This window comes from Heptranchias perlo, chromosome 1 (assembly GCF_035084215.1).
Source record: "Heptranchias perlo isolate sHepPer1 chromosome 1, sHepPer1.hap1, whole genome shotgun sequence".
Classification (NCBI taxonomy): domain Eukaryota; kingdom Metazoa; phylum Chordata; class Chondrichthyes; order Hexanchiformes; family Hexanchidae; genus Heptranchias; species Heptranchias perlo.
This window is the reverse complement of record NC_090325.1, coordinates 81,709,247-81,729,151: the sequence shown is the minus strand read 5'-3', so window position 1 is coordinate 81,729,151 and position 19,905 is coordinate 81,709,247. Positions and strand designations below refer to the sequence as shown.

Genomic DNA, 19,905 nt, shown 5'->3' with positions numbered 1-19,905 from the left:
ATATCTCTCTCTGATATCCTTGCTGATGCCGGCCACTATATAGACATGTTTTTGCATTCTTGGTTCTTCATCAGTCCTTGATGTTCCTCATGGATTCTGGCAAGAATCTCACTGTAGCAGAGATTACAACCCTGTTTCAGTATACTATTAAGCAATTTATTGCTGAGAATTCTTCTTGTACAGTCTAATATTCTCTCAATTCATCAAGAACACTTTAAATATTTTTAGGCAAACCTTCTTTAGAATGTCGAGCAGCCATTTGAAGTTTTCTGTCTTATAAGTGCAATTCTCTCTCCAGACATTGGCTTCCTAGACCCATATGCTTCACATAGGCGTGTACCTCATTCTCAGTATCTGATCTATCTGTATTTTGAATAGGAATCACGGATAGTGTATCACAATAATTAAATCTTTTCTTGTCCTGCTAGTAGTATCCAACCTTGCTGTTGCCAGGCACGGCCAGGTATTTGGGAGACCAGCCTCGAATGACTGATTCATGCCCTGCCCAATTTCCCAATGGATGATTTGGGGCCAAAAAATTAGCCTCACATACCGTTGAAATGGGTGGGCCTTGTTTAAATTGAGTCAACATTTAAAACACACCTGACCGATTTTTCTCACTCTGGGCATGAATCCACTCATAGCATGCATCTTTCCCATATAAACAACACATATCAAGAATTCTGTGGCCTGACTTCTTAAAGGAGGGTAATGTTGCACCCTTGTTATGAATAGCATTTTTTCAGTATATTCTGTTAAATTTTGCTGCATTTTGGACCATGCATTAGCCAGGTAAAAGGGATGTGGGTGACAGCATTGACTCCATTGGCAACACCTGCATGTCATTAGCACTAATGCTTTACTGGAAGGTAACCTTCATCCCCAAATAGAGGCATTATTTTTTGGTGCATTTCCTGTAGCAAGACTTCCAATCTTTCAGCATAGAGTAGCAGTATTGCCCATGTCTCTGCTGTACCAATGTAAATAATCACTGAACTTTTCTGTCACTGCCATGATTTCCCCTTTAATGGTGAGCTGCAGGCCTTTAAGAGCTGCTGCTTCACCTGGTTTTTCACTCACCAGAAAATAAAGCTCTCACATGTGTCAGTAACCTATTCAAACAAAGGGGAAAGACTCCCAGTGAGCTGCTGGTGCAGATGCAATTGTTCCATTGGACAACTCAAGAAATTTTTGCCATTATCGGAAAATCAGGGCTTTAAATCGTGTAGCACCCATGTAAGTATCTGGCAAATCTCTCACAAGTCCTTACATTTGCAAGGCATTTTTTAAAAATTTGGGCATATGTTTTTTTCCACTTCTGTCAAAGTTCAGGAACAAAACACAATTGGTAAAAGCCTTTCTCCATGTTGCTGCAGTGATACTCTTCCCAATCTATAACTACTTGTATCTATACTCACCTCTGTAGGCTTGGAGCACTGGTGCCAATGACAGGTTCTTAAAGTTCTCAAGCTCTTGCTCCTGGGCATGATCCCAATCCTTCCTGTGACTATTAGGTACATAACAGATTTCAAATCTGATAGAAACCTGCCCAAGTAGTTGATCGTCCCTAAAGCTTGGTGTAGTTCAGCAAAGTTCTTCAATGTGGGAGGCTCCCCGTCACTGTCCTTTTCACTGTCTCTAGAACCTATGATAATTTGTATTAATTTTCTTCAGAGCTTTAAATTTTATAACACTAAATAGATAAGATTTTAAAGCATGTATTATTTAATATCATTGCTTGTATTTAATTTTGTGGTGTGATCAGCCGGATGAAATGATATCAGTAACAAACAAAAGTTGTTTTTAATCGCTTTCTGCTGACTCCTTCATCCTGTGTCAGTCACCCACCCCACACTATTCCACCCATGAAGGAACAACAGAGGTGGCTGCTAGGGGACAAGGGCTACCCCCTCCATACATGGCTTATGACACTCCTCTGCAACCCCAGCAAGGTTGAATAGATGTGGTACAACCAGAGCTGTTGAACCACCCCATGCATGTGGTAGTGTTCTGCATATTGCACAACCTCGTAATCCAAAGAGGATTGCACGTGAAGGAGGAACAGCAAGAGGACTTCCTCTCATCTGACAAGAAAGACTCAGGCAAAGGTGAGGATAGATCAGAAGAGGGAAAGCCAGCAGAGCTCGGAGCTGAGCTTGCCTTCTGATGAGCCGCCTACTGGAATGTCCTTTCCACTAGTACCTGCTCCTGCTCAGTTGTGCTGGGTGCTTCATCATGCAGGCCCCTCTAACTCACTCTCTAACATACCCAGAGTCTCAATCTCTGTGCTGGTGCTTGGGAGGAATGGAGTGAATGAGGTGTTTTTTCTGAAGAATTTGTACTCTGAAGAATCCAGGTGCTGAGAAGGACCTAGAGTAAAGAGAAAGGAACAAGTTAGCGTGGCACTGACAAGCTGAACAGTAGCAAATGACAGGTTTCACTGTGCAGCATGAAGTTGTCTAGTTGCCTGAATGTGCGATTGCTTGATCTTAATACAAGGGTACAAGTGATAGACAGACACCCTGCTCATTGTCGCTCCCAGCCTTCAGCAATCTCCAATGCATTTGTTCCTGATGGGCCAATGATCTCCAAGGCTCCCTGTTCCATCTCACTAAGGGCTTGGATGTTAGCTGGTCCTCCCAGCTCAGGTTCCTCTCCCTTGTGTTGTGAGCCATTTTTTCCTGCAGGAGGAGCAAGGGAACAATTTAGTGAGTGCCTATTGCAATGGGGGATGTGCATATGTGTGGGATTTCTTCATATGGTGTGCATGCTACGAGAGAGAAGAAGCAAGTTATGAGAAGGTACTGTAAAAATTGGATCAAATAAACAAGAGTCCCATCACACATGGAGCTTTCATTAAGTACATTCAAGATGAGTTTCGAAGGCAAATGGCACGATTCTGGTGAAGAGGCTGGGAAATCACTCCAAGTATTAATTTAAAAGGTTTTGCATGCATTCTCGGGCATTAATGAGGAAAAGAACCTTAGAAAATCTGCCATCAGTGTAACTGGTATCCATTGCCCCATATGTATATTCGTGCTTACTAACATTTGTTTTCCTATACATGTTTTGTTTCATGCTGAGAAATTGATTACCTATGACTGTATTAACTTTAAATAAAATAAAGTTTCTGCTGTTACTAGTCTACTCATTAAATATTTGAAGTAGAGCTCAATTAGATGAGTGCTAGATGAAATGCTTTTGATCAACACTGACATTTCCGTGTTTATAATTGCACCTTTAGGACAAAGCCTACACAGAGCCTGGAAAGTGCAAGTAACAAAACTGAGATAGGCTTAAAGAATTTTGACAGTTGAAATATCTCAACAAGCTTTGCTAATGAAAGAATGTCAAATGGTGATTGACAGAGTACATTTTATTCATATCTTAAGCTACTTACTAAGTAAAACTATTTCAATTTTCAGTATAGATATTTGGCAAAGAAATACTTCATGCAGAAGTATGCAAGCAAAGCCAAAACAGTATATGCTAAAGGATAACTTCACTGATAACGGAGCTTTGACAAATGCTGCTTTACCAACTTAAGTTTCTAACAAATTAAAAACCCTACAATGAGAATGAATTTATTCAGGTTTTCTTCCTTCCTTCAGATAAAACATTAAACTCAGAGTCTATCTATCCATTCCGGTGGATCTTAGTAATTCCATGTTACTATCCAAAAAGGAACAGGGGGTTATCCTGGTGTCCTGGCCATCATTCCACCCTGATTGAAAGCCACGAAAAAAAAGCAGATCAGCTGGCCATTCATCTCATTGCTGCTTGTAAGAGCATGCTGCGTGCAAAATAGCGGCAGTATTTACCTACCAAAAAAAGTATCTGCACAATATATTTCACTCGAATTGAAACACTGTAGATTTTTATGAGACATGGAGTAGATTTTCAACTTGCTGCCTGGGCGTAAAACTGGCGTTACAATAGATTTCAATAGAAACGACCATCGGGCGGTTTCTATAACAGGCAGCTGATCATAATGCCAGTCTTACGCCCAGGTGGCAAGTTGAAAATCGATCCCATGGTAAGGCACTACACAACTGCAAGCTCTCCGTTTTTCTTACAGAAGGAAGGAACCTCCCACACTACCTAATTGTTGGTAATTGAGCTACTCTCTGTGAAAATACTAATTTAAAAACTGAGACCATTTCCCACTGAAATTAATTGTTGCAAGTAATGATGCTGGGGGAAGAGGCAAATAGATTAAAACAATTAGCACAAAGCCTCATGAGAACATAAGTAACAGGAGGAAACAAAACAAAAAAAATGAGACAACCAAGCCAGAAATGGCCTAAAAACTATAGATTGAATCTTCTTCCTGGCCCTTTAAATGTACTCTTGTATACAGCTCAGCATCTGGACACACATTTCTTTCAACATGATTTGGAAGTGATGTAGATCTAGTGTAAAGGCCAGAAAAAGACATAGGGGGGTTATTATATCACTTCAGTATTATATTAAAGCTCCCATCTGTTTCCGGGAGAGATTTCTCTGCCCACTTGACCTGGCCTACTGGAAATGTCATTAGCAAACCAGGCAGAGTCCCGGTGTTACTGGTGTTTGCCCCTTTATCCAGGCTGTAATGCCTCACGAACTGATGCACATAGGGAGGTCATCAGATGAAAATTCTGCTGCATTAAATTTACTTGTAGTGCCTCCTGTGATAGGTGATAAGGGCTTTCCTAGTGAAAACTTCCAGGAAGTATCGTTTCATAGAATAACTATTCTTAGTTCATCATCAGTTTCAACCCCATTTATATCGTTAAGGGATCTTAATTGTTCTTTGGTAACCTTCTTCCTGTTATAAGACAGGAAGAAAATTTCTTACTGTTTTGTTTGATTTTTTCTGCTGCATTCAATTTAAATTTTCCGTTTGTTTCTGATCTCAATTTCATAGATCTATTTGGAGGTTCCTGTATTCTTCCTAGGAGTTCCCCTGACTTTTCTCCCTTAAAGGATTTGTGGAGTTTGATTTTTATATTTATTTCATATTGAATTGTCTTAGCAATCCATTTAGGGTCACATTTCTTTACTCTGCACTTACTAGTCCTTGGTCTGTTTTTGTCCTGTATGCTCAGATATTTCATTTGCCCTCAATTGAGATTTTCTTTAGTGGTACCCCACCCCCACAACCCCCACCCACCCCCGCCACTACATTGTGATTGCTGCCACACAGCACTGCCACTACCTCCATTCCCTGTATGGTATCTGGGTCAATTGCCACTACAGAGTATTTTGCAGATTTGCTTTATTTTATTCGTTCATGGGATGTGGGTGTCGCTGGCTAGGCCAGCGTTTATTGCCCATCCCTAATTGCCCTTGAGAAGGTGAGCCGCCTTCTTGAACTGCTGCAGTCCGTGTGGTGAAGGTTCTCCCACAGTACTGGTAGGAAGGGAGTTCCAGGATTTTGACCCAGCGACGATGAAGGAACGGCGATGTATTTCCAAGTCGGGATAGTGTGTGACTTGGAGGGGAATGTGCAGGTGGTGTTGTTCCCATGTGCCTGCTGCCCTTGTCCTTCTAGGTGGTAGAGGTCGCGGGTTTGGGAGGTGCTGTCGAAGAAGCCTTGGTGAGTTGCTGCAGTGCATCCTGTGGATGGTACACACTGCAGCCTCGGTACGCCGGTGGTGAAGGGAGTGAATGTTTAGGGTGGTGGATGGGGTGCCAATCAAGCGTGCTGCTTTGTCCTGGATGGTGTCGAGCTTCTTGAGTGTTGTTGGAGCTGCACTCATCCAGGCAAATGGAGAGTATTCCATCACACTCCTGACTTGTGCCTTGTAGATGGTGGAAAGGCTTTGGGGAGTCAGGAGGTGAATCACTCGCCACAGAATACCCAGCCTCTGACCTGCTCTTGTAGCCACAGTATTTATATGGCTGGTCCAGTTAAGCTTCTGGTCAATGGTGACCCCAGGATGTTGATGGTAGGGGATTCAGCGATGGTAATGCCGTTGAATGTCAAGGGGAGATGGTTAGATTCTCTCTTGTCGGAGATGGTCATTGCCTGGCACTTGTCTGGCGCGAATGTTACTTGCCACTTATCAGCCCAAGCCTGGATGTTGTCCAGGTCTTGCTGCATGCGGGCACGGACTGCTTCATTATCTGAGGGGTTGCGGATGGAACTGAACACTGTGCAATCGTCAGCGAACATCCCCATTTCTGGCCTTATGATGGAGGGAAGGTCATTGATGAAGCAGCTGAAGATGGTTGGGCCTAGGACACTGCCCTGAGGAACTCCTGCAGCAATTTCCTGGGGCTGAGGTGATTGGCCTCCAACAACCACTACCATCTTCCTTTGTGCTAGGTATGACTCCAGCCACTGGAGAGTTTTCCCCCTGGTTCCCATTGACTTCAATTTTACTCTGGCTCCTTGGTGCCACACTCGGTCAAATGCTGCCTTGATATCAAGGGCAGTCACTCTCACCTCACCTCTGGAATTCAGCTCTTTTATCTATGTTTGGACCAAGGTTGTAATGAGGTCTGAAGCCGAGTGGTCCTGGCAGAACCCAAACTGAGCATCGGTGAGCAGGTTATTGGTGAGTAAGTGCCACTTGATAGCACTGTCGGCGACACCTTCCATCACTTTGCTGATGATTGAGAGTAGACTGATGGGGCGGTAATTGGCCGGATTGGATTTGTCCTGCTTTTTGTGGACAGGACAAACCTGGGCAATTTTCCACATTGTCGGGTAGATGCCAGTGTTGTAGCTGTACTGGAACAGTTTGGCTAGATGCGCAGCTAGTTCTGGAGCACAAGTGTTGTCTCAACGGGATGATGTCGGGGCCCATTGCCTTTGATTTACCTTTAGGGCGCAAGGAGATACTTTGCATAATTTTTCTTCAGAAGATGAAATGATTTGGTTAGAATCCATGATGGCGTGGATCAAGCATAGTCTGTGGAAGAATGGGTTGCATGCGATGATTGGTTATTTCTTAGTCTGTTTTTCCTTATGTTCTAATGTAATCTCTTATGCAATTCTGCATCAGCACTTTGCCATCTTTTAAATTTGATTTTAATTTTGCATAAAAAGTATGTATCACCTCAGTGGACTAGTGCTTTATGATCACCAATAAAACAAAGTTGCTTCATTAAGTGTGTACCATCTACAAGATGCACTGCAGCAACTCGCCAAGACTTCTTCGACAGCACCTCCCAAACACGCGACCTCTACCACCTAGAAGGACAAGGCCAGCAGGCCTACTCCCTACGTAACAGCACTGTGGGAGAACCTTCACCACACGGACTGCAGCGGTTCAAGAAGGCGACTCACCACCACCTTCTCAAGGGCAATTAGGGATGGGCAATAAATGCTGGCCTTGCCAGTGACACCTACATCCCACGAATGAATAAAAAAAATAAGAGTTCTCTTCAAACAACGATTTATATTAAAAGTGCCTGACAGACAATAAATACTATTAAAAAAACCAGGCCCCAAAATTCCATGGGGCTAGGCCAGGACTTCCACCCACTGATCCAATCCAGCACTGATCCAGCCATAGAATGCAAGATCAGCTCACTTGCATACTCGCTGGCACTGGCAGACCACAAATCCCATGTAACTACTGGGGATGGGGGGGATGTTGGAAATTTCAGGTGCAGCCCTTAAAATGCCAAGAATGGCTGAGAATTTCAGCAGCAGGCTGGGGGAGTAGCAGGTAAGTAATTAATTTTGCAAGACTTAGCTAGTTGTGATAGATGGCTCATGTGAGATTTTCTGACACTTCAAAAAGAAATGTTTTTAGGTGAAGGAGCAGGCAGAGGCAGAAGGGAGGAGAAAAGCAGAGCCCAAAATTCCAATGAAGCCGACCTTCAGCCACTCCTGGATGAAACGCAGAAAAAGAGAAAAAGACTGCTGGCACCAGGTCAGCTGCATTCAGGAAAATGTGGCCCCCATGTGGCCTAAAGAAACATTCCTGAAAGGGGCCGCTGGAGGCTACCACTAAAAAGGTACGTTTGTCAAAAAAATACTTACCTGAATGTGAAGCCAAGAGGTGCAGAGTGCTTCTCCTGGCTCCATTGCAGTGCTGTAGACCATTGCCAGCTCCCACTTGACCCCCTCCTGATCGCCTCCCCCCTTTCCCAATTGCCCCCCCCTCTCGATCACCCCACTCCCTCCCGATCGCCTCCCCCTCTCACTCCCGATTGCCCCCTCCCTATTGAGCACCTCCCCTTCTCCCTCCCAATTACCCCCTCTCACTCCTGATTGCCCCCTCCCTATTGAGCACCTCCCCTTCTCCCTCCCAATTACCCCCTCTCACTCCTGATTGCCCCCTCCCTATTGAGCGCCTCCCCTTCTCCCTCCCAATTACCCCCTCTCCCACCTGATCGCCTCCCTCTCTCCCAATCGCTTTCCCCCTCTCCTGATCACCCCGCCACCCTTTGTCTTGTCCTGAGGGCCGCCTGCTAGCGACACAATGGTCCAAAATCCAATCTCGACCCGCCTCAGGCCTACCCATTCCGGCGCAGGGATTATTCCCTGCACCCAGTTCGCACCAGCGGGCTTGGGCGAGCCAATTTCTAGTCTAATACCCATGAAAGTTAGGGGACTGGATCGGGCAAATATGACGTTAGAGAACTGACCCCCTATGAGGAGCAGGCCATGGAGCTAGTGGCAAGGCACTCCGCTCCAGCCATGGGAGATGGTAAGATCGGTGGGACCGTGCAGGCTGAAGATTAGTGGGTGCAGTCCTAGATATCCACCATGAAATCCCTGTAAAACAGCAAAAGCTTCCTTGCCCTTCACTATCTCTTTAATCTCAAGTAGGTTATGCTCATCCAATCTTAGTTTAAGCCCTTATTTTAAGCACATTGTTCAAAATGTGCTAACATCACCAATGTACCAGGGGTGGAATTTCAGCCCCCTGGTTTTTTGCCAGAGAAAGTTCTCAAGCTCTGAGAGTTCCTCTGAGTTGCAAGAACCCATAATATTGTTCATGAAGCAGGTTAAATTGTTGACGTATTGCTCGGAATGGTTTGAGAAGACCTGCTTCGTAAACACCCCCAACAGGGCCTACTCCTGTCCTCACTCAGTCATAAAATATTATTGGCCTATCACCTATAAGAATATCAGGGCTTCTTTTTAAGGCAGCCAGCACAGATGGTGACAAATCCACCTTAAGCCAGTGTTCTCGTGTGAGTCGGTATTTACAAGAGGAGCATATTACTTAATTTTGAGACTTCAATCCTATGCCAGAGTCACAGAATAAGTTCTTAAGTGACACCCGTGGTGATTTTAACCTAACCAGCCCGTTGAGAAACTGACGAGATCGAGTGCAACGCTGGTTTTACACCCCGCCTGATTTTACTCTCCATACTATTTGGTGGAGTGCAAAACCGGCGTTGCAGCCGATCCCATAGATTTCCCGCACGGCGAGTTAGGTTAAATTACCCCCACAGTTTCAGGTATGGTACCCCCACTGAGCTCCAGCCAGCCCTCATCCTGCACTGGGAAATCCATTGTTATGTGTATTGAAATTTCAATGCGCTATGATACACTTTGATTGGGAGAGAGCAAGAAACTAAGGCTTGGACTAGGAGAAATCAGGAAGGCCAGAGCCTAGGCTGAGAAAGAGTAGAAAACCAGGACCTGCACTGGGAAGGATTGAGGAGCTGGGGCTTGGGCTGCAGCGGAGGTCAGGGCCTGGTAGAGAGTAGTTACCAACGGCCAATTAGATAATGGGAAATGGATGATCATATTTCTTTCATGTATAGATATAGTTCAACCAAGGCATTGGCCTAGAAATTGGGCCGTGTAGCGCCCGTTGTTTCAGTGCTACACGGCCTCCTGAAGTTCCAAAATGGCGTCCGGAATGTGCAGGCACGCTTCTCGAGTTACATGCGCCGGACGCCCATCTTGGTAAAGGGTTTTGTGCATGTGCAGATAACGAAAGCTGGCAGCATGTAAAGTAGGGAGAGTGCAATGCTGATTTAAAGTGATAGACACCATTTTGGACCTTAACACTCCATTCAACGCATTGTCTTAACCGCGAACACCTGAACATGTCTTAGAGTCCCTGGAGGATCCCCCATCAGTGCTATTTGAAGGGATCATGCAAGTGTTGCAGGTTAGTTGCTGGATTATTGCTTCTGGCTGCTGGTAGAATAGGACATGTTTGTTGAAGATTCTTATACTTACAGAGAGTTGCTATAGTATATTTGAGAGTGTTTTGGCAGGTACTGCCTTACCGTTGGTGTAATTTAGAACAGTGTTAGAACAAGATTCCTGGCAACCAAGGGTGGTCTGCTAGGGCTCCCGCTGGGCATAGAACATGACTGGGAGCATGCAGAGAGGCCACGCATAGCAGGTCAATCTGTGAGGAAAGGGAGGAGGTGGACGAGGCGCAGGGCACTGAGCAGGAGACCATTTCTCATGAGAGCCTTCAGGGAACACCAATCTTACCTCCAAAAGAGCGAGGATTAGTGCATCTGATGGCTGAGGTTCACCAAAGAGGTAGTGATAGAGATCTGTCACCTGCTGTAGCCACAACTACAGCCTCAGAGCAGGACAGGGACAGCATTCCCTGTGGCTGTGAATGTAACTGTGGCACTGAACTTCCAAGGCTCTGGATCCTTTCAGGCCTCTGCTGGCGAGCTGTGCAACATCTCACAGTGCACTGCTGCATGAGGGAAGTCATGGAGGCATTGTACAAGCTGCACAACAGGTTCATCATGTTCCCTCTTGATAAAGAGAAGCAGAACGAGCGAGCAGAAGGGTTTGCTCACATTGCAGGCTTCCCCATGGTGCAGGGTGCCATTGACTGCACGCATATTGCCATGCATGCTCCACCTGTCAACTCAGCCATCTTCATGAACCGAAAGGGGTTCCACTCCCTCAATGTGCAGCTGGTGTGTGACCACAAGCAGCGCATCGTGGAGGTCAATGCCCGCTACTCTGGTAGCAGTCATGACACCTTCACTAGGTGGCAGTCCAACGTGCCAGCTATCTTTGAACCGGTTCGGCAAGTGAGAGGCTGGCTACTGGGTGACATTGGCTATCCCCTCATGAGGTGGCTCATGGCCCCGGTCAGGAACGCACACACATGTGCAGAGCGAGCCTACAACGAGAGCCACGCTGTCACACACAACATCATTGAGCATACCATAGATGCCCTAAAGCAACGCATCCACTGCCTGGACCGTTTTGTTGGAGCCCTGCAGTACTCAGCTGAGCGGGTGTCAAGATTCATCATGGAATGCTGCATGCTGCACAACCTCACCATTATGAGGGAATAGCCCCTGCCACCAATTATCCGGCAAGACCCTGAGCCAGAGAAGGAGGGGGAAGAAGAGGAAGAGGCTATGGAGGAGGAGGAGGAAGAGGCTGAGGTTGATGGGGAGAAGATAGAGGGGGAAGTGGAGGAAGACGCAAGGGGGCAACAAGGAACACTGGCCCAGTCTGCCAAGGCTCTGCGTGCTCAGCTGATCCGTGAGCGATATCAATAACGTGAACGACACCTCCCAAGTCACCAACAGTCCTACACTTCCCCCCCGTCCTCTCCCATGTGACCATCATATCGCCCTCCATATGATTACACATTGCTTCCCCCCTCAGATCATAGCAGAAATAAAATCCACCACCAATCGCAAATTCAAATTCACACTTATAAATTAACACATGAAATGATGCAAACAGAATAAGACTCTTCACCCTTGTGCATTCCCTTAGTGCCTGTTGTTCGTGTGCCTTTATCTTTTCTAGTGCTCCTACGAGGTGCTCCCCAGTGGCTGGAGCATGGGTGGTGGGAGGCTGCTGGCCTTCAATGGAGGAGCGTGCAGATGGCCTTGGAGGACGACCTTGAGCAGCTCTGGCCCAGGAGGGCCCGGCTTCAGACTGCACCATCTCAGCATGGACTGCAGAAGTCTGGCCTGATTGGCTGACAGGTAACAGCAAGGGCACTAGAGGAGTGACAGGGGTGGGAGCAGGAATTCTATCGTCTGGGCAGAGGACAGCAGGTTTGTCTGCCATGGCGCCACTGCCTCAGCACTCCCGGTGATCAGCTGGAGAACGGATTGCTGGTGTGCCGTGACGTATTGGAAGCCCCGTTTCACTGTGGTCCCCAGAGCCACGATAACAACAGTCTGAGCTGCCAGTGCAGCAGTCTGAGCTCCAACTGAAGCTTGCAGACCTTTGATGACATCGGTTTGTGCTGCAATGGCAGCTGTTTGTGCTACAGTGGAAGCTGTGACATTGGTCATCAGACTCTGCATCATGGTGGGTTGCACAGGTGTGCTTTTGGAGGTGACCACCTGTTCAATGTGAGAAAGGATGGGCTCCAAGCTCTGCGCAAAGCCCTGTGCCAAGTTGGAGCTGGACTCCTCCATGCCCCTTGACATTGTGCGCAGGCTTTCTGGCAGGCTTTCCAATGCACCAAGCATTTGGTGGTGTACGCCCATCAGCCGACTCCTGTAGCCTGGCCCCCTCAAAGTCATCATCTGACCCTTCGGCAGCAGTCCTCGCCCTCCGGTGAGCTGGCACCTGTGGTATCCTTTCCCCCTCCCCAGCTCCTGCGCACTTGTGCTCGGTGTCACACCATTTGCAGATCCTTCCTCTAACCTAGTCTCTAAAGGACGCGCAGTGTCGGTGTCTGAGCTGGTGGATGCGAGTGCCAGATCAAGTAACGGTGCGGTTTCACTGTCTTCCTCCTCCTCCTCTTCCTCAGATGGTGCCGGCTCCAGTTCTTGGGTATCTGCAATGACAAAAGGGGAAGGGTTGAGTTGTGGAGTGGGGAGAGGAGAAAGTAAGACGTGCGGGCTGACAGCATCTGCAGCACGTGAATCAGAAAAGATTGTGGGATGAGGGAGATGTAGGAAATGAGAAGGAGGATTTGGTATCCAGAGGCCTCCTTTGTCAGGACCTCCAGCGCTGCTGGTGGCCACGTGCGCAGCAACGACCCACCTAACGTTGCACAACTCTGTCTCCTCCTGGGGGGTGAGGACGTGTAGGCGTGCCTGTCCTCCCTCAGGTCTCTCCTGCTGCCGGCTGTTGTGCGCCACCTTCTCCTGCAAGACAGAGGAAAGTGTGTCAGTGAGTATCTTGCAAGGTGTGTGGCTGATGTGCTTGTCATAGTCAAATAGCTGCCAGTGTGTGCGACCTTGAGTGGTGGTTGTGAGGCCTGCAAGTGTGGTACTATGTGCGGGGGAGATGCTGCATGCGTGCATACGGATGGTCAGTGTTTGTTGGTGGGTGGGTGACAGGGGGTGTTGTGCATGGAGCAGTGGTGTAGTTGGTAGGATGTGCCACTTGACACTTGCATTCACTCACCTTGACCACTCGTGTCAAATTATTGAACTTTTTTCAGCACTGCACCCACGAGCGCGGTGCCATGCTCCTGGCAATCACCTCCTGGGCCACTGCCTCTGCAGCTGGTGTCTGGAGGGTCTCCTACCACCCTGCTGGTACAGGTCGGCCTTCCTTTCGTCCACTCCCTCCACCAGGGCCTCCAATGCGTCGTTCGAGAACCTTGGTGCGCGCTCTCTTGCCGGTCCAGCAATCCTGCCTGCCATCCTGCACTGCTTTCATTGACTATGCACCTCCCCTTTAAGAGGTACAGGTTGCCTATAACTAGTGCTGGCCATGTCCCATTTCGGACCCCCTGCTTGTGCGTGCAGCCTCTCAACAGCACGGGTAGTGCTGGCTGCACGTACAAATCATGGCAATGATCAGACAGCACGAATCTCACGTGCTGCCTGCATTGGAAGCACTGGGCGCAGGTTAATCGTGGACCGCGATGCCCGCACCTGAATTCGGAGGTTATCGAATTTAACCCCCATTATGTTTATCTTAAAAATGTTCTCATCAGCTGATAATGAGAGGGTGAGAACTTTTCAAATCTCAAGGTCTTTCTTAATGTTGTTTAACATGTTAAAATTTAATAAGCAATGTGAGCTTAGAACAATAATTTTCCCCAAATAGAAGATTCCTTTAGGAGACCAGGTAAGATCACAATTCCATTTTGCAAGAACCTAGAGGTCAAAATCTTCAGCCCTTCCGGTGTACTCTCGCCATAACTCCGGTGGGAGTATGTTAGAAGGGTCAGAAGTCAGGCAGGATCAGAATACGCTGGGTCAAGACCTAACATCAGAGCTCCCATGGGCCTTGTAAATGGGCAGAGCCTCTGGCCACCCCTTTCAAGGCCAGCAGCATTAGAGGGAGCATGGATGGGGCAGGAGTCCCAACAACAGAGTGCTCCTCCAGGCCCCACAGAAATCTTCCAGCCCAATGCTGGCCCATTCTTGCAGATCCTCCTCGGCATCTGTTCCCCTCCTGAATAGGCCTAACCTGCCGGCTGACTGCATGGAATCGTCGGCCGATTTCCCTCCCTGTTTGGCACCCATAGCTCACTGAGAAAACATTCATGAGGTATGAACCTGAAAATGGTTCAGGCCTCTCAATTGCCACGTTGGGCAGGCGCCGCGGGTGCATCATCAATATCGTGTCCATTTGGCGCCCTACCCGACAGTCTGCCCCCACTTTTGATTTAAACTGGGGAAAATAAGCAGTAAGATCAGCTGGATAAACTGGTAGAACAGTGGGACTCCTCAAGAAAGCTCAATCCTACTTGTTACCATTGCCAACTTCAGTGGCTATACCAGAAATGGAAAATTATAGCCCTCAAGGAAGTCATGATGAATCTTTATAAAACACTGGTTCGACCACAACTGGAGTATTGTGTTCAGTTCTGGGCACCACACTTTAGGAAAGATGCGAAGGCCTTAGAGAGGGTGCAGAAAAGATTTACTAGAATGATTCCAGAGATGAGGGTCTTTAGTTATGTGGATAGACTGGAGAAGCTGGGGTTGTTCTCCTTGGAACAGAGAAGGTTGAGAGGAGATTTGATAGAGGTATTCAAAATCATGAAGGGTCCAGACAGAGTAGATAGAGAGAAACTGTTCCCATTGGTGGAGGGGTCAAGAACCAGATGACATAGATTTAAGGTGATTGGTAAAAGAACCAAAGATTACATGAGGAAAAGCTTTTTTACACAGCAAGTGGTTAGGATCTGGAATGCACTGCCTGTGCGGGTGGTGGAGGCAGATTCAATCATGGCCTTCAAAAGGGAACTGGATAAGAACTTGAAAGGAAACAACTTGCAGGTCTATGGGGACAGGGCAGGGGAGTAGGACTAGCTGGATTGTTCTTGCATAGAGCCGGCACGAACTCGAAGGGCCGAATGGCCTCCTTCCGTGCTGTAACCTTCCTATGATTCTACGATTCTTTGGCAAACAGTTTTTTCTTTTGCTGGACTCAGTGCAGTCCAGTGTCTTGCAGACCAGTGCATTTGATGAAGATATCCTGATCCATACCGAGGATGATCCTCCACAGCATCAAAACAATATGGCCAGGCTGTCAGTCCTCTACAACGTTTTGACTGCAACACCACAAGAATTCCATATTTTCAAGTTCCCAAAGTAAAATTACCAGAACTCATAAGGCTGGCAAATATAAATAACTCCCAGAAAATAGCTGCTCGCTATTGAAATTGGACAAATTTGACATCAACATGAAAAATATATGACCTATCTGACAGTAACCCTTCCTGCATATTTGCAGAATTGTTTGACGCACAACCATTTAAATTGCATTAGGTATGTGCAGAATGAACAAAACAGGGCACATTGTCTCACTGCTTACGTGGTACACTATTTGTTTTTGAAGTCAAGTGTCACAAAACTTAAATTGGGTCCACCATAAGAATAAATCTAAATCCTGCCTAATTCAAATTGAATCAGACTCAGAAAAGAGTTTGAAGCTGATCCTTAACTTTCTGTTTTGGCAAAAATCAATCAGAAAAATAATACAAAAACAATGGCATGAAATGATATGTGCCTTCAAGGTGCAAGCAGGTGCTGAATGGTTTGCTTGTTCATCATTTAACTTAAGTGCTAGAGTCTATATTTTGTTTATGGAGAAAGTGACACAGTCATAGAGTTAACATCAGCTCTATTTAAAATGGTCCTAATTCTGAGCTACTATTTATTTAGCTCGGCATATGTCTGATCTAAATGTAAATAGAAATGAGTTTTTGTGATATCTTTGAGCGAAAATATAGCTCTCAATAAACTTGTCTGTGCAGACTGCATGACTTTTGTTCTCACAACAGGGCCTTTACTTTCTTTGAATGTTAAAAAGGTAAAATAGAGGTGGGTGGAACACACTTTCACTTTCAACACTATTTGTTCATTGTACATAGTGATTGCCACTAATCATAATTCTGATTCATTTGCTACATGCACAGGTGTATAACTTCGGAAAAATATCAAACTACCAAACTAAATTGACCTTGCTTGTGAAAAAATAACACTCTGGCTCTGTGTACTGATTTAAAGATGGGGTTGGGGAGAGGGCCTAGAATTTCTTTGAAGTGAGTTACACTTCTGTTGCATCTTTTTAGGAAAAAATGTGGGACCGCCCGTCACCTGTGGAGGGAGTGACATGCGTGTTTCCTGGGTCGGCTCATTTGCTTTCCCATTGGTGCAGTCATGGCGTAAAACTCATGTAAAATGGGCGTGAGCAGCTGAACCATTTAAAAGACAGACCAGTCCACTCTTCAGCAGCAGGACAAGCAGGTGAGAGAGTAACAGTGCTTGGCCCTTTCATTTCACTCTCTAATAACTTCACTGAATATGTTAACAATATTTTTATTATTCTTTTACCAAATAATGACCACTTACATCGCCATCTGTACCGTGAGGGCAACGTCCAGAAGAAATCATAAATCTTCACAGGTGCAGACCTCCAAGCCCTTCTCGAGGAGATTGGAGACGAAGGCAGGAGGCACAGACTCCTGGATGTGGGTGCAACATAGCCTCCTGCTGCCTGGAGCGAGGTGACACTGGCATTGTGTCAAATGCCTCACCCACCAGGACTGCAAACCAGTGCCATGAAAAGTTCAATGACCTCATCAGGGTTGGCAAGGTAACACACTGGGCACTTTCTCCTTTCTTTCCTTGCTCACCAGCACACTCTTCATCCTATTAAAGCAACATTTGTACAACCAACAAAGTGCACTCCAGTTAAGGACGACTCTAACTCGACATCTTGCACTCTGGTCACACAGCTCCTCTAACCCCAATAATTGGCATGAACGACCCAAAAACCCCTTCCTCCATTTTAACAGCCTCATTCCTGAAGAGAATGTCCAGTGTGTTACCTTGCCAGCCCTGGTGAGGTGGTTGAACTTTTTGCGCCACTGGTCTGCAGTCCTGGTGGGTGAAGGATTTGATACATTGCCAGTGCCACCTCGCTCCAGGCATCATGAGTTGCAGCCTCATACCCCCACATCTCTTACTTCAGCTCTCCCATTCTACTTGGCACTCTCTCCTCAACTGCTAACCTTACACTCATTTACTTATTTTTCATGCAGGACAAATTGGCACACAGTGCCTGCCAAAGGCAGGCCATCAAAGGGGGCAGCCCTCCTTTAAACCCTTCACTCGCTTTGAGAAGAAGGCCACAGAGCTAATGGGCACACACTTGGCTTTTGCGATTGGAGATGGCAAGGTCAGCGGCATCTTGCCAATGCCAGTTTAATGACTGAGCATCTACATTGTCACCCTGACATCCCTCTGAAGCAGCACACAGACAGAACCTTACATCCTCTTTATCTGTCTCCTAATCCCAAGAGGGTTATGCTCACCCATTCTTACCCTCCCTTCCTGCAATCCACCACTGCCACTGGAGTGCATGGGAAGAAGAGGAGTATGACGATAATGATAATGAGGCAGTGGAGGAGGAGCTGGGGAGATAGTTCTCCCTTGTTGCTTATGACGATGATGATGAGGAAGAGAAGGATGAAAATCAAGACACCTTCTCTGTGCATCTGTTTCATCCTGCCCCTTCTTGAAGGATGTTTAAGGAACATCACACCGACATGCAGGCTCTGAGGTCAATCTCCAAGAATGTGCGGCAACTGAAATGTATGACTCTCGAGTCTACAGCTATCCTTTGTAGCAACCTCACGGAAGCTTTTCCTTCCTTGCAATGGAGCGTGTTGCAGCTTTATTGCAATCTGCAGCAGATCCCCAGCTAAGAAACAGCCAGGGACCAGTCGGTGCTTCCACTTCCACAGAAGCACAATCTGCAGCTCTGGAGGCAATAGAGGACAGATTAGAGCACAGCATGAATCGTGGCTTTCAGACCATGGTTACCACTGTGTCTCAGGGCTTTCAGCATCCGATAGCTGCCATTGTACAGCCATGCCACTGATCATTGGGGCCACAGGGCTCAGTGAAATGGTGACGGCTGGAGTCCACCTACCTGATACAGCCGTCCCTCAGGACAGCAATACATGTCAAGCCTCCAGCCTTCCCCCTCAGAGCACCACATCACTGGAAGATGGGAGGCGAGAGCAGGCTGACCCAGAGCACCCTCCAGAGATACAGCCAGCAGCAGTATCTATGCCAGCAGTGCAATCCATGCCAGGAGCCAGCTGTGATGAGATGGGGGCCAACTCAATCCATGATTCTTCTATACAGCTTGAAAATCCAACTGCCTCCTGCGATCCAAGCTCTCAGATGACAATTAGAAGAGGCATTAGAACAGAAAGGTGCCCAGAGGAAGCACAGTATTAATAAAGAGTATGGTGATTGTTTGTACTTTGCAGTTATCATTTTAAAATGCACTGACATGGTGCTTTGTTACTCAGGGAGGTTACAGTCATACAGGAAAGGGTGCACTCATTTGGTGCTGACTTATTACTCAGGTGATGATTATTGGCACAGTCATATCAGAGCAAAGAGAGCTGATGTGTTGTCATGTGATAGAATGGGTAGTGAATTGAGGAAATGATTCTTTATTTGCAGCTGGAGAAGAAAGAGGTCAGGATGTAGTGTTAAAGGTGGACTGAGTTACACAGAGGGGACTTCCAAAATGAACTGCTCTGTGATGCCCCTTGCAACAGTTAGTGAGGACTCATCTGAGTGCACATCATCCTGATGGGCTGCTCCATGTAGTTCTGAATCCGTCAGAGTCAGGGCCTCCTCCTCAGCCATGTCAAAGCAAATCCCTTCCTTAATTGCAAAGTTGTGAAGGGTACAGCAGGCTATCACTATTCTGGACACCTGATCTGGAACACACTGCAGATCCTCTCCCGACCCGTTCAGAGAGTGAAAGTGCGCATTCAACACCCCAATGGTCTTCTCAATCACCAGCCTGTGCTTCATTGCAGCTCTCCTCTGCTGCTGATCAGACCACTCCGATTGGAGTCATTAGCCATGGGAGTAGGGGACATGCTTTGTCACCCAGAAACCATCGCGGATCCGACTGTTTTCCATAAAGAGGTCAGGGAGGGATGAATGATGAAGGATACTGTCCTCATGGCAACTTCCTGCATATTGGGCGTTGACATGGAGGATCCTCTGATTGTCATCACACACAATCTGGACATTGAGGGAGTGGAATCCCTTCCTGTTGAGGTAGCTGAGTGGGTGCTCGGTGGGCGCCCTCAATGCAGCTTAGGTGTCTGCTGTGATGCTAAAGGTTTTGATTTTGGCTGCTCTGCTATACAGGATGTCAGTGAGCTCGTGAATATGTGCGCACATTGTTCCATGGCTAATGTTGCAGAGATCTCCCGTGGCCTGAAATAATCCTGTGCTGTAGAAGCTGAGGGCGGTGGGCACCTTTATAGTCACAGAGAGAACAATGCAGGGAGATGAATGTGGCTGCAAGTTTTCAAGCAGCAGGTCATGGAGATGCATCTTTCATAAAGCACACTCTTCTAATGCAGAGCCCCTCAGAGAGGTCCAAATGTGACCTGTACCGTCTTAATATTCTCTTGGGGGGAGCGATTACTCGGTGGGTTGCATCCTCCTTGAATGGTGTCTGAATTTCCTTAGCTCCATCCTATGCTCCTCTTCCTCCTCTACCTCGATGATAATGGCATAGAGTGGTATGCCCGG

General features: G+C 46.9%; 1 protein-coding gene across 1 annotated transcript in view; it reads right to left on the bottom strand.

The window, feature by feature from the left end:
- Nucleotides 1–19,170, bottom strand: part of nmu (neuromedin U) — an 89,543-nt gene extending 70,373 nt beyond the window's left edge. The window contains exons 1-3 of the mRNA XM_068002820.1: nucleotides 18,860–19,170; nucleotides 17,969–18,094; nucleotides 16,681–16,751 (exon numbers count right to left, since the gene is read on the bottom strand). Coding sequence (XP_067858921.1) covers nucleotides 16,681–16,751; nucleotides 17,969–18,094; nucleotides 18,860–19,170 — 508 coding nt within the window. The remainder of the gene's footprint in view (nucleotides 1–16,680; nucleotides 16,752–17,968; nucleotides 18,095–18,859) is intronic.
- Nucleotides 19,171–19,905: the final 735 nt, after the last annotated feature.